The sequence below is a fragment of the Phocoena sinus genome, chromosome 11, assembly GCF_008692025.1.
Source record: "Phocoena sinus isolate mPhoSin1 chromosome 11, mPhoSin1.pri, whole genome shotgun sequence".
Taxonomy (NCBI): domain Eukaryota; kingdom Metazoa; phylum Chordata; class Mammalia; order Artiodactyla; family Phocoenidae; genus Phocoena; species Phocoena sinus.
The window spans coordinates 39809257-39823432 of NC_045773.1; the positions used below are offsets into that span (position 1 = coordinate 39809257).

General features: G+C 52.0%; 1 protein-coding gene across 1 annotated transcript; it reads right to left on the reverse strand.

The window, feature by feature from the left end:
* Positions 1-1440: 1440 nt before the first annotated feature.
* On the reverse strand, positions 1441-3370 carry LOC116762346 (antibacterial peptide PMAP-37-like). The gene is made up of 4 exons (XM_032649209.1): positions 3076-3370; positions 2340-2447; positions 2125-2196; positions 1441-1520 (listed from the first exon to the last, which is right to left on the reverse strand). Exons 1-4 carry the CDS (start codon positions 3271-3273, stop codon positions 1458-1460), a joined length of 441 nt encoding a protein of 146 aa, XP_032505100.1. The 5' UTR covers positions 3274-3370; the 3' UTR covers positions 1441-1457.
* Positions 3371-14176: the final 10806 nt, after the last annotated feature.

Sequence of the window (14176 nt, forward strand, 5' to 3'; positions counted from 1 at the left end):
ATAACGTATCTACTAGCTCATTTTGCACAATTTCTTTTTTTTTTTTTTTTTTTTTTTTTTTGCGGTACGCGGGCCTCTTACTGCTGTGGTCTCTCCAGACGCACAGGCTCAGCAGCCATGGCTCACGGGCCCAGCCGCTCCGCGGCATGTGGGATCTTCCCGGACCGGGGCACGAACCCATGTCCCCTGCATTAGCACGCAGACTCTCAATCACTGCGCCACCAGGGAAGCCCCACAATTTCTTTAATGATATACGGTAATCCGTTCATTTTTGTTCACAGCTGTACGGTATGTATTGTAAAAATAGACCAGTATTCCAATTGGTTGTTATCCTGTGTGTCCCCTTGCACACCCATGGAGAGTTTCTCTAGGGCAGCGGTTCACAAACTTTTTGCTGCAATAATCCTTTTACACTCTTAAAAAGTACTTTTTTCCAGTTTCACTGAGATATTACTGACATACAGCACTGTATAAGTTTAAGGTGTACAGCATAACGATTTGACTTACATATATTGTGAAATGATTACCACAATGTTTCATTAACATCCATCATCTCATATAGATACGAAAAGAAAAAAAATGTTTTTTTTTACTTGTGATGAGAACTCTTAGGATCTACTCTCTTGACAACTTTCAACTATACCACACAGCAGTGTTACTATACTCATCATTACATCCCTGTACTTTTGTATCTTATAACTGAAAGTTTGTACGTTTTACAACCTTCATCCAATCTCCACCCACACTCTAACCACAAATCTGATCCCTCTTTCAATGAGTGTGGTTGCTTTTTGTTTGAACGGCATTGAGGAACGGCCACAGTGATGTGTTCAATACCAGAGGAAAAGACATGAGGGGCACACTTTTCCAGAGTTACGACTGTCAAGAGGAAGCGAAACGTTATGGGTATTGTAACTGCAGGCTTAGCCCTGAGACTGAACTGCGTCTCTGTGAGTGTTTAACAAATGCCTGGCCCCTCCGGACTGTCACCTCCATGTGAGCAGGGACAGCATCCCCACCAGCCCTGCACACAGAGCAGGTCTCCTTAAGTCCCTACTGGGCGTTGGAGGAGGAGGGCAAAGGTGTATGAAGGGCACGAGAGGGACCTGAGAATGGAGACGCTGTGCTGGACCTCTTGGCCCTGTTGCCTCTCCCCATGCCCTCCTGGAAGGAACAGCTGCCTCACCCATCTCTGTATTGACAGGAGTGATCCTCTCTCTCTCTCTCACACACACACACACACCCAAGAGGACTCTCAGAGTTAAGGACTTGGTCCTGGTAAGATGAAGGAGGGGAGATAAGTGAATTTGAATGTGGAGGAAATTGTTTTCAGAAGAATTTATTTTTCAGAGTCCAAAAGTCTGAGCCAGGATAAGCTGATTCTTAGCAGTATTCACTGGGCTGAAATATCCCAAAGATAACTTTGATTCTCTGACCAATTCTCTCAGTCTTTTTGCCTATCTTCTCCCACCTCTCTGGAGGAAGTCACCCAGCCATCGAAATAGCCCCACACTCCGAATCTGTGAAGCAGGAGGAAACAGGCTTCTTTTGGGGATTGGCTCAAGATTAACACAGGACCACACCCCACCTGAACACCCCCATTTCTGGGCCACTGCAGGAAGCTTGGAGCCCTAATCCACTTCCAGTGTGACACTTGGAGCAGGTGGTTGAATACCTACACACACAGACAGATGAGAAAACTGGGGCCCACAGATGGCAAGGGGTTTCCCAGGGTCACAAGCCCATCCCAACAAAGCTGGACTGGAGCAGGGGCTGAAAGCCCATGACTTGAGTCAATGCCTCTTAAACTTCAGCACAGTCAGAATCCCCTGGAGGCCTTGTGAAAATGCAAATGTTTGGGCTCCACGCCACAGTCTGATTCAGGAGGTCTGAGCGGGGCCTGGGAATCTGCCTTTTTGTCAAGTTCCCGGGTGGGACCCCACTTAGAGAACCACTGCTCTAAGGGATGGCAGAGCCAGTCCTGGAGACCTTGGGGTCGGGTGAGGGAGGGACCAGGGTTGGGGGGCCTTTCTCTGCCCTGGAAGGGGCAGCAGGTAATTGGTCCAAAGGATGTTCCACAACCCACCCCATTATCAGCTCCATAACACAGAAGGGGCCACTCACCTCATTAGAGTTTATAACAAATTGGTCCTTGGACTGGTCCAGGGTGACTGTCCCCACACACTGTTTCACCAGCTGGAAGGGGAGGCTTGAGGTCAAACTGGAACCCCCCGGGCCATCACCTCCCAAACTCAGCCTACGGACTGGAAATCTTCCCCGAAGCCCCGTATTAGGCTCCCTGGGAAGCATCCACCAGTGCCTCCAGCCCCCAACCTCACCCCATTCTCCTTGAAGTCACACTGCTCCGGGGGCTGCTGGGTCGTCCTGGGGCACACGGTCTCCTTCACTGTGAAGCTCACAGGCTTCAGAGTGTCTGGGTCCTCATCGTGGTCAAGGATCAAAGCGGGGAGACTGGGCTGAGGTTCATGCTTCCTTCTCTGATCTGTCTCCCTGCCCCCACCTAGACGGCAGCCTCTCCAGCCCCTCCTGTGTGCCTGGCCCTGGGCTTGGTGCTGGGTGCACAGGGGAAGTGGACAGAGCCCACTCCTGGCCTTGTGGGCACACAGAGAACAGGACGGGACCAGCTCTGATGAGACCACCTGCACCTCTGACGGGCTGAGGGAAGTCAGGGGTCACCTGCAGGGAGAGACCTTATCACTGGCACCTCCAGGCTGAGCAGAGTCATTCCCTGGTAGCGGGACACCGAGTTAAGAGGGGACGTAAAGCAGGGAAGTCACATGGCAGAGCCAGTGACCCCCCCCATCCCAGGAGCTCCCAGAGAACCCTTAGGCCCAAATGGAGTGTACAGGGCGCCTGTTCCAACAGTAGAGATGCTAAGGCAGGAAGCCTCATGCTGCGAGGGGACCCAGCTCTGGGAAGGTTTCCTGGAAGAGGTGGGAGCCCACCTAGAGGGGAAGTGCCTTCCTGACAGGAGGTACAGCCTGAGCAGAGGGGGTGACAGTGTGGCCAAGACTAGTGGGAGACAGCCCCCTCCCCAGGCCCCTCCTGACTCATGGTCTTGGGAGGCAGGTCTAGCTCCAGGAGGCGATAGGGATTAGCTTCTGAGGACCGCTCGTTGAGCTGATCCAAAGCACGAATCACAGCCTCCTTGTAGCTGAGGGCCTGGGCGCTGGCCGAGGACACCACTAGTCCCAGCAGCGGTAGCCACAGTGGCCACCACCCCAGGGTGAGGCTGGCCCTCTGGGTCTCCATGGTCCCGAAGTCGGCCTCCTCCCAGCACGCAGGACCTTCCTTTATGTTCAACCTGGGCCTGATGCAAAGGCTCAACCAGGAGCCTTCCTGACCTGCCCCATCCCTGGCTACCTTCCAGGGTGTTCACTGGGCTTTCTTCAGCCCCTGCGTTGCCTCACAGGATTGCTGGGCAGTGGGAGCGGGAAGCCTCCTGTGAAGGTGAAGAAATGGTTTCTCTATCTCCCTAACAACGTCTTGGCCTCTCCTGGGGCCCGTGGGGAGTGTCAAAGGCAGGGTTGCTCAAGAGCGTTGAGTCCTCCAGGAGAGGGAAGATCAGGCTGTGTCTTACATCCCCTCGGCCTCCACACTCTGGCCTCCTCAGGAATAGGGTAAAGGAGTGATTCAACAGCAACCTCCAAGTTCAGGCACTGCCTTGAACCCAGTAGGAACTCAGTTAAGCTTTGATGAATGGAGGACAGTACGAACCACATCTAGAGCCTTACCCATCCAGCAGACCATAGGCAGACAGTCAAGCCCTCACCATCTTGTACTCTGGGCCCAGCCCTCAGCCAGTGAGCTCTGTCTGTCCCTTCTCCTGGATTCTTCACTGCTTATTCAGTCTAAAAATGTCCTGTCCCCTGTCCCTGACAAACACGACCTATTGTCCTGGCCCCTCTCCAAAGGAGCCTGAGAAAGGGTCATCTACACCACTGACAACACTTCTTTGCAGGCTCACATTCAAGGCCACGGCAGGCTGACCAGCCCTCACTGGATCCAGAGGCCCCTCTCAAGCCTTGTCTTTATCTCCACAGGCACTGGAGACACTCTGTGTTCTGAAACTGCCCCTGCCCGATTGTCCCCTGCTGCCACTCTCCTGGATGCCCTCCTGCCTCCCCCGTGGCTCCTGCTCGGTCTCCTCCAAGGACCCTCCTCCTAAGAGGCAGGGCTGGCACAGGTGCATCTGGGCTGCTTCTCCTCCCAGTCCTCACACATTCCTGGGGACACCCCTTCTCAAGATACCAGTTTTCAAGGACACACATCACTGGTCTGTATCTCTGAGCTCAAGACTCCCATGAGTGCCCCTGGTTGTCCGCACTGAGCTGTTGGCTGCTGTTGGCTGGGTGCCGCCGCAGGAGCCCTGAGCTGAAAGCCTGGGAGTCCCACCTGCTCCTTCTTCCTCCTGAGGACACTCCCTCTGGCCTCCCACCAGCCCAGCCCAGCTCCTACCACTGCCTTCTCTCCTCGCAAGCGTAGCCACAGCCTCCGGACTCCACCTTCTCTGGTTCCAGGCTCTCCCCAGACCACTGTCCGCCCTCCACACCATTGTCTAGGGACTCATGCCAAGCAGTGATTTCTCCCGCTGCCTTGAGGCAGGGGCATCGGGGTCTGGGTCTTGATGCTCCCTGCTGTCCTCCGCCCCTGCCCTGCAGGCCTCAGGTGTCAGGCTGCCCCATCCACTGCAGCCACTCAGACAATGCTGAGTCCCCTGCTCTTCCCCATCTCTGCGCCTGGTCCCTCTGCTTGCCCTGCCCTTCCGCCCTGACCTCCATCCAGAAATGGCACCTCCTCCTCCTGGCTCCCACAGCCTCAGGAAATCTCTTCTGATTTGACCCCAAGTGGCTCCCTGTCCAGTGCTGTGATCAGACACTAGGCTTGGGGCACCAGTGCTGGGGATAGAGGGAGAACAACTGGGAGAGATAATGGCCCAAAATGTTAGAGGGGCCACAGGCCAAGAAGGAGATTCTTGTACAGTTTTCTGGAGGAATGACCATGTGGTTGTGAGGTCTGGGGTAGCTCCTGGACTCAGCCGGCCTGCGGGACTCTTGGGGCCTTGGCCAGAGCACCTCAGAAGTTGTCAGCCTGGATGGATGGCGCTGGTTGGTCACTCAGCGTTGGAGAAGGAAGGAGAGGTGGGCTTCTGTGCAACCTGGTTTCACCGTCCAAGTGTTGCCCCAGTGGCCTCTTGCTCAAGCTGTGTCCTTTCCCCAAGTCAAGGGAGGAAAAGAAGGTGATCACAGTAGAAAATAATTAGCAATACGCATGGTTACTGGCTATTAGGTAACGCTGAAATCCTCCCTGTGCTTTCCTGCCTCTGAAACTTTGCGTTTGCTCACTCTTCTGACTGAAGTCCCCTTCCCCATCCTCCCTGGATCCTGTGTAGGTCCATAGAGTGCAACTCCCGTGGTGGGGGCCTGCCTTCCATGCCTCCAGTCTGGCTCTCCTGGCTTAGTCCTTACAGCCTGTCAGAGCGGAGGTCTTCTCGGGAGACAAACCACAGCCCTTGTCCCCAGGTGGGTTTACCCCTGACTCCACATCTGGTCCTTGAGAAATCCTCATGCACCTTTCACCCCAACAAACTCAGGTATGAGGCCTGATCCTGCAGCGCCCCTCTCCTTTGCTCTTCCCAGCCATCCTTCCTGTCCATGAGACTCTGGGCAGGAAGGGGAACTGGACCTCAGGCTTGGTCCAGTTGGGGAACGTTGGGGAACACCCACCAGCTCCCTGAGTTGTCCAGTTCATGAGGAAAATGAAACCTACAGGTTAAATCACTCAAATAAGGATCTACCATCCAGGAAACAGGAGATGCAAGACTTGGACCAAATGCCCCGACTCACCCACCACGCTGGTCGTCTCACAGGGACCAGGGGAGGGAATTCGGCCCTCCCTCCTGCCCTCTGCAGTGAGCAGGGAAGGCAGCCACGGCTGCTGTGAGAGTGAGGACTTGGGTCAGGGCTGAGTGTCAGGACCCTCTCTCTGCTCCGGGTCAGCTTCTTCCTTCCCACTTCCCACTTCATGTGAAGCAAGGAGCTCTGCAGCAGGTTACATCCCCCTGGAAAGCCCTCAGCCCAGCTGGGGTTTCCCAGGCCTGGGGTTTGGTGAAGGAGGCCAGCTGGCAGGAGGGCAGTGCCACCCCTCTCTGGGGGTGGGTACATAAAACCAAACAGAGGCTGCACCCGCCACACTGTAGCCAGAATACTTGGTGGCGTCAGGGCGACCGTGCTGCTGCTGCTGCTGCAGAGCCAAGCTTGAGGCCAACCTACCTCCCTGTCCAAGGACCTCAGCCTGTGCCAGGCTCCGGCTCCAGATCTCACCACCAGCCACGACAACAAACATCCAACCAGATCCTCTCCGCAGCATCTGGGGCTGTGTGACAAGGTGAGCTGGGCCCGGGTGGAGCCTGAGTGGGAGGGTGCCTGAGCTTTGCAGAAGAGGGCCATGCTCACAGCCAGCCCCAGACATGCAGCAGACTGGTGGGCATGGGTACCATTCCTGTGAGTGGGTTTTACTGGGGACATGGATGTAGAGATGACAGTTGGGGGCCGAGGCCAGTTCTATCCCCAGAGGGTGACAGAGGGTGCGATCTCCCCAGAGCGTGGGGACTCTGGATGCCTTGGGTACATCTGAGAAGGCACATCCTCCCTCATTCTTCTACCAGGACAAAGACCTGCAAACCCCCAGGATCTCAGGGTCTGCCTCCTGGACACCACGAGCTTCGGGAAGAAGTGGGCTGAGCCTACAAAGACATCAACCTCCAGGAGGCTCGAGTAAGACAAGGCACTTCACACGAGGCCCACACACCCCTCCACCTTTCCTGGGTGCCTACGTGGTCCCTCCCCACAGACTGGCAAGTCCTAGTGGAGGTCTTAAGTCTGCTCGTGGATGCCCTGGGAAGGTAGAAACAGCCCCTCCAGAGGCTCCACCCGGGTTCTAACATTTAGTATGCGCTTTTGGAAGTAAAGAGAGAAGGAACCAACTCCTGGGGAGAGGGATGGACTGGAGATCAGAACACAATTTCCTTTGATTCCATTTCTTCAGCCCTACCTTTCTCATGATCCCAGGTCCAACTCAATAGATCCAGGTGGCACCTGCTTTTCTTATTTCCAAAAAGTAACTTGGAAGCCAACAAATATTAAACCAAAAAAGAAAACAAAAAGAACAAAACAAAATAAAGTCATCTGGAGATTTTAAAGGCACTTTTCTGACTGCACACTATCAGTTAAGAACTGCTGATCATGGCTCCAGCAACAACCCCTCGCCCTTGGGAGAACTTCCTTTCAGATATCAAGCTCGATGAAAACAACACACAAGGGAAGAGCCTGGGGAAGCGGGATTGTAGGTTGGATGGGGATGGAGACTAGGAGGGCTGTTGGGTGGCAAGACTTTGGGTGGGCTAGAGCTGTGTTTGGTGAGAGCCATGCTGTGCTGGTGTGAAACCCTGGCTATGAAGTGGACATGAGACAGATCCCCCTGCTGTCCCTGAAGCTGGTGAAGCAAGAGGATCCCTCCATGGCTCCCTGCCATGATGGTCACCTGTGTGCCCATGGGCAACCTCATCAAAGTGAGTTTTCTTCCAGTGGCACCACTGAGTGGGGTGCCTGGGGTCCATCCAGTCACCAAAGCAACAACTCTGACGGTAATCCTTGGGATGGTCATGGAAACCACACTGTGGGGGGAGCCTGGGGCCCCTTGTGTCCTGTCCCTCCTCACAGCCTCCCATGGACATGTTGTCTCTGGAGACCTGAGTCCAAGGATGTGACCTGTGTGTCTGGTCCTTCAGGGTACAAAGGGCTCCTGTACGTCCACCTCCTCTGAACTCACAGCACTCTAGTCAGGTAAGCAGGGCTTACCACCAGTCTCATTAGGCCAAGGAAGGAACTGAGGCCCAAGGCAGGGTGGGGGTGTGGCCTTGGGAAGCAGGTCTTGGTCGAGTCAGGGTTGATGGCAGTACACAGAGCTCTGGCTCCAGTGTGAGTTTTCCTTGGCCCAGTATGGGGCATCCTGTCTCTCTTTTGGATGAGCCCCTGGCCACCTCTGTCTGGCCCACCAAACACCACCTTGGCCAACCCTGCATCTCTCCTACAGCCCATTGCTTTAAGAGGCCTGGAGACTCAGCTTTTTTACCTACTTTGCTATGAGCATTGAGGGGCTGCTCTGGGGGGTCCCTTTCTGCTCTGTGCCAACTCCCACTCTCTTTCTTCCCTTCCTGAGCTGTCCCCTGCCCTGTGGATGCTCAAGATCATGGGCGAAGACAACACGTACACGTTGGACAAGTACAGAGTGAAGTAAGTTGCTCTGAGAATGGCTTCTGGGGCCTCCTTCAAGTGTTGTGGGAAAGGTGGAGCCACTACTGGCCAGGGTCAGCTACATAACTTGCAAGATGAAAACATGGGTCCCTTGGCTCAAAAAGTATTAAGAAATTCAAGCCCTCAGAAGTCAGAGAGATTGGAAGAAAGAGAAAGACTCCACTGGCAATTGATGGCTCTGAAGGTGGAGAAAGATGAGCCAAAGCCCGGGGACAGCCTCTAGAAGCTGAGAACAACGGCAGCCACCAGCAGGCAAGGGATTCGCGACCTCAGTCCTACAAGCACAGAGGACCAAATTCTGCCAACAAGCTGAATGAGCTTGGAAGTAATTCTCCCCCAGAGGCTCTCGAAAGGAATCCAGCCCTGCCGTCTTAGCTGGGCCTTGTGAACACAGAGCAGAGAAACCCATCAAGCCTCCTGGCATCTGACCTACAGAGCCGCCAGGGTAAAGTTTCCCTTTGCATGCCTTAGAAGAATAGAATGTGGGCTCTAGGAAACCTCTCTGAGCAGTGATGACATCACAGGATGGAGTGAGGTCAGGAGAGACGAGCAATCACCAAACTCACCCAAAAAGACCGTGGGGAAGAGGGGCTCCCATCGCAGGACACCGCTCAGTTTCATCAGCAACAGCAGACTCAAGCTTTGTGTTCTTGTACTGATTCTCTTCCCTACAGTTTTCACTGCCTCAGCAGCACAGACAGGATGGCACAGCGCGGAGCTTGGGGAGGGCATCAACACACTGGCAGGAAAGTCCACCAAAACGGAGAATGAGAAAGGAGCACTGGCCCACTCTGAACTGCATCCCCTGTCAGAGGGAACAAGGCTGGCAGCTTTAACCTCCATCACTTCTGCAAGCCCTTCAGGGTGAAATTTAAAAGGACACAAACACAGCTTTTCCTTGACTAAAAGACTGTCGAGTGACTTAAATTTCTCATGCCATTTTATACACTGTGTTTTATTTTTTTTCATTGCTCTCATGTATTTTATTTATTTATTTATTTATTGTTTTTGTTCCAAAGACTAGTTTTATTTATTTATTTTTCACATGTCCACATTTCTGTATGTGATAGCCCTTTCCTTTTCTTTTTAAAAAAATATTTATTTATTAACATCTTTATTGGAGTATAATTGCTTTACAATGGTGTGTCAGTTTCTGCTGTATAACAAAGTGAATCAGCTATACATATACACATATCCCCATATCTCCTCCCTCTTGCATCTCCCTCCCATCCTCCCTATCCCACCCCTCTAGGTGGTCACAAAGCACCGAGCTGATCTCCCTGTACTACGCGGCTGCTTACACTGTGTTTTAATGTTAGGTAGTTTTACTTGCTTTCGTTTTGATCAGGGTTTATGTGTTTGTTTCTATTTTGCACTTGTTAATACGAGACATCCGCGGGATGGTTCTCACAGGTAAACTAAATCTTTTCACTGTCCTTCTCGCTCTGTACATGTATGTATTTCTAGCCCCCAAGCATGGTCATCAGTGAGTTCTGTCTCTATATGCTGTCAGTTTCTATTACAGGAAGGACTGCTATGACCTCATGGTACAGCAAACAAGATCAACAACAACAAAGTCATAAATAATGAAAAAGACAGAGAAAAAGAAAACATCAAAAAATAAAAACAAAAACTTCCCTAACTCTCCCTCCTACCACGGAACCGACTCTTTCCTGGCCCTTCCTCTCCTTGCCCTCTTCTCTCCCCAAGCAGGGCACACTTCTTACCTCTGTGTGTGGAGCCACAGAAAGTGGCTGGAAGGACAGAAGCTCTAAGAAACTCCTCTCTCTGAAATGGAGCAGGACCCTATGATCCTTGCCCCCCATGTCCTCAGTCTGCCTTTTGTCTGTAGAAAACTTTAGCCAAAGAATAAGTTTGACCAGAGAAGTGAAAAAATGCAGGAGCAAAGAAAAGCAGTCAAACAGAACAAAACAATAATAGTTTAGTCACTGAGCAAAGACAAAGAATTTTAGTTCCCTCTCAAGGGCTACAGATAATGTTCTGAGCCACATCCTGTGAGCTGTCTTATAGATACTGAAACCCACACCAGGTGGAAGAAGTTAACTACATCATGCCCAGACTGTGGCCATGACAGAAGCTGCCACAATTCCGAGAACTGGCCTCAAGGAAATGAGAAAAAAACGACCCTGGAACTGAAGATTAACTGTACTTAAAACAATCAAGATGACGCTGGTCAGACCAACACATGAGCAATTTCAAGATGACCGTCAAGGCTGACGGTGCTGTTTCCGCATGTAGCCCCTCCCCCGTCTATAAAAGGTCTTGTCCACTGATTGTCAGTGGCGGGGAATCGGCGTTTGGACACCCTCCAAACCTCCCCACCCTCCCTACCTTACCAGCATCCGAAATAAAGCCAACTTTCCTTTCCACCAACCTTGCCTCATTATTGACTCTCGAGCGGTGAACAGCCAGACCTCACTTTCGGTTACATCACAGTGGTCGTCCCCTCACCTGACTGGGCTCCATCTTTCCCCATCCTACACCCAAATAATATCTTTGAATCTTTTCACCACTACCACAGAGCCCCACTCAGCCAGTCAGCCACAGTCTCAACTGAGAGGAGAAGGAGTTTCTTAGAGGATTCCACGCTGAAGCTGGCGGCGGCCAGGACAAAGGGCCTGTTGTACTCCGGCAGCGGGCTCCAAGGAGGATCACAAGGCCTTCTGCCAAGATCCCGATAGCTGCAGTTCAAGCCTTGCCTGCAGGGCCTATATGCATATATGCAAGGTCACTAGGGTAGAGCCATTGCCCTACAACGCTACACCCCAAATTTTCACATAACCAACTGAATTCTTTTGAGAGACATAGGCTGCCCCCTCACATACTCAAATTAATTGTACTGAAGGGCTGTGGACCCAAGTGTCTTCTGTGTCTTAGGCAACATCAGACGAGAGTGACCATGACTGACCCCCAGGAGGATGATCAGGCCCATTGGAGCACAGACTGGCCAGGCTCCCACCTGGAGTCAAATCAGCTAAATGTATTGCTATTAACCCAGATGCAGCAGGTTGGCAACTGCACATACCCCACCTCTAAAGCCAGCGGGAAGTCTAGGGCAAGGCACTCTTTATCACCACAAGAGAGAATTTAGACTAGGTTGTGTGTTGTGGGTGAGTATAGGCCAGACTTCCACATACTAAGTAGCAGCAAGCCCAGCAGGAGGTCTTGCTCCTGTGGGGTCAGAATCTCACAAGCATTTAAACTTACTACAGTTACTACAGTCTGTGCAAAATATATAAAAGAGTTCAAAATTTCATGATGAGGCTTAAAAAAGTCATATCAGTATCCAGAAGGTCTGTTCTGTCCTGTTTGGTGGAGGCTGTTCACTCCTGGGGGCAGCAGTTGCGGGAAGGTTTCCAAGAGTCCTTAGATCAAGACTCTTCATTGGCCGTTGATCAAGCTGAGGATGAGAGTAGCAGTCTGGGTGAAAGTGGCCAGACGCCCTGCAGACAAAAGCTGAGAGAGAGGTGAATGGTGCCTCCTCCCACCCTTGACGCTGTGAGTCGAAGGCCTTCTATTCCCATCACCAGGGTAGTTACTCTCTTCACAACCAAGTGATCGAATGACCAGTCCCTCAGCGATCACTGGTCCCGTCTCCAGTCCTCCCCTTGTCTCACCGGCACCACGTGCCCAGACTCCTCCCTACGTGCCCAGCAGCTTCTCATCCTTATACTCCTTGACCCATCATAGAACATCTCCCTCTGCCCTGACGGGGCGTCCACACCAGCAGGACCACCTTAGGGGCTGTCACCTCATGTTCATGATCGTTATCACCACTGTCCCTCCTACCCTTCCAGCAGCAGGGCAGGCAGCACAATGAGCACTAGGGTAATCTCACCCACCACAAGGCTCTTCTGGGCAACTTGCAAATTCCAGTACTAGGAGCTTCCAGGGGTGCATGGGAAGAAGAAAAGTGGGGTGAGAAAGATTACTCATGTGGTTGGAGAGTCTTCCAGATTGTGTGGGCCTCCTCCCTCATTTCTGAGGATCATAATTAAACATTCTATGTAACTAGAACGTGGTCTTCCAGGGAATCGTCCCATTTAGAGCTCAAGATGCCTTTCTTAAGTGTGTGCTCCGCTGGGAGGTGAGCCTTGGTGTCCACTTATCCTTTCAGTGTTCCCTGTCAGAGTCCATTCCATCTCCCAATGGCACCGACTGCTTGGAAATGAGACAGGGCATTAAAGGTCTGGGGAGCGATCTGGGTAACTCTGTGCTCCCAGTAGTTCTTACTGTAAGGCAGTGCCATTGTGGATTGGATGTATTTTGTGAATCCAGGTGTGAAACATAGACCATCTGAGAGTCCTGGAATACTATATGCCACGTATGCTGTGCAGATGGGGATGGCATCGCTGGTTATTGCCCTGGAGTTCCCTTTGTCATTCAGCTGTGGAGCTGGCGGTCAGCCACACTGGCCAGGCTTCCTTGGCCTCAGGTGCTGGCATCGCTAGGCCTTATTTTGAGTTTGATGCTGAAGGTAGATGGATCACCATTCCCTGTGTGATGGTGTATCCACATGATATGGGTCCCCACCTGGGCAGTGCAGATTTGATTCACTTGTTGATTCCATTGATGTTATCCTTGAATGGCCGTTTTTCATTGGCATCTGCAGGAGTCATGAACAGGGGTTGTGGGTGCTGAACAAAGCATTATGTTTTGCCATAATGTTTATCCCCACAAAGATTGGGACTTGACCGTTCAGTTGTCCCACGGCCAGGCACCTGACCACGCTGTCAGTTCATGGTGTACTGCCCACAAATCAGTGAAAAATGTAACAAGGTGGATTTTGGGGGATGTCTTCCAGGGCGGCTACACAGCCCACAACTCCACCCACTGAGTGGAGCGCCCTTGTTCATGCACAGGTATAAACAGGTATCTTGGAGGCTGAACAGCTGCACGTGGTGCAGCCCACACACCTGCCTTTAACTTAGCTGATCCATCCAGGAACAGGAACAGGCATCTTCAGGAAATGGGTGAGCTAAAGATATGAGGCTATAATCCAGATGTGTCAGTGATTACATTATGTAAGTGGCCCTGTGTTAACCAGGTTTTCTACTTTCTGTTTCTGATGTTTTCACATCCCCTCCCAGGGTTAGCAGATGCCTAGAGACAGCAGACTCTCTCCCTCAGCTCGCTTTTCACATGCAAACTGACCAGCACCCCACCCCACCCTCTCTGCTGCTGAGACTCTAACCCCCTGTCCTAATAGCCCCAGGGTCAGGCATCAACAACTTGGGCAGCCCCTACACCCCAGCCCCAGCTCACTGAAATTACTCAAGCTAGCCCATCCTAAACCTGGTCAGCCTCACCCTCAAGCCTCGTCCATTCCTTCCCTGGAGAACATCACACGGGCTTCTCCGCAGTGCCCCGCCCTGGCTCTCTGCTTGTCACTGTCCTCTCCTATGGGCCAGCACGACCCACTCCTCCCCCCCACCCCCGGGAACTGTGAGCAACAAACTCGCTCTGCACTGGCGATGGGCTCCCGATCTGGTGATCTGACCACAGCTGAATGAAACCCAAACCCTGGGGACATAGGAACCATTGAGAGAGACAGAGACAGAGAGGGAGGAAGAGAGAGGGAGGGAAAGAGAAAGAGAGAAACAATTTAGGCAAAATGTAAGTGACCCTGGGAATAGAGAATATGAAAGATTTTTTGTACATTTTCTACTTTTCTGTAAATTATTACCAACTAAAATGTTTTTGAAATTTTTAAAGTTACAACATTGAGGGATTGCATAAGCATTACATTCCTTTTATTTGTAAACTGCTTCTACTCTTCGGTCTAATTCTTGCCCCTAAGACCTTGTTATAGTTGCACG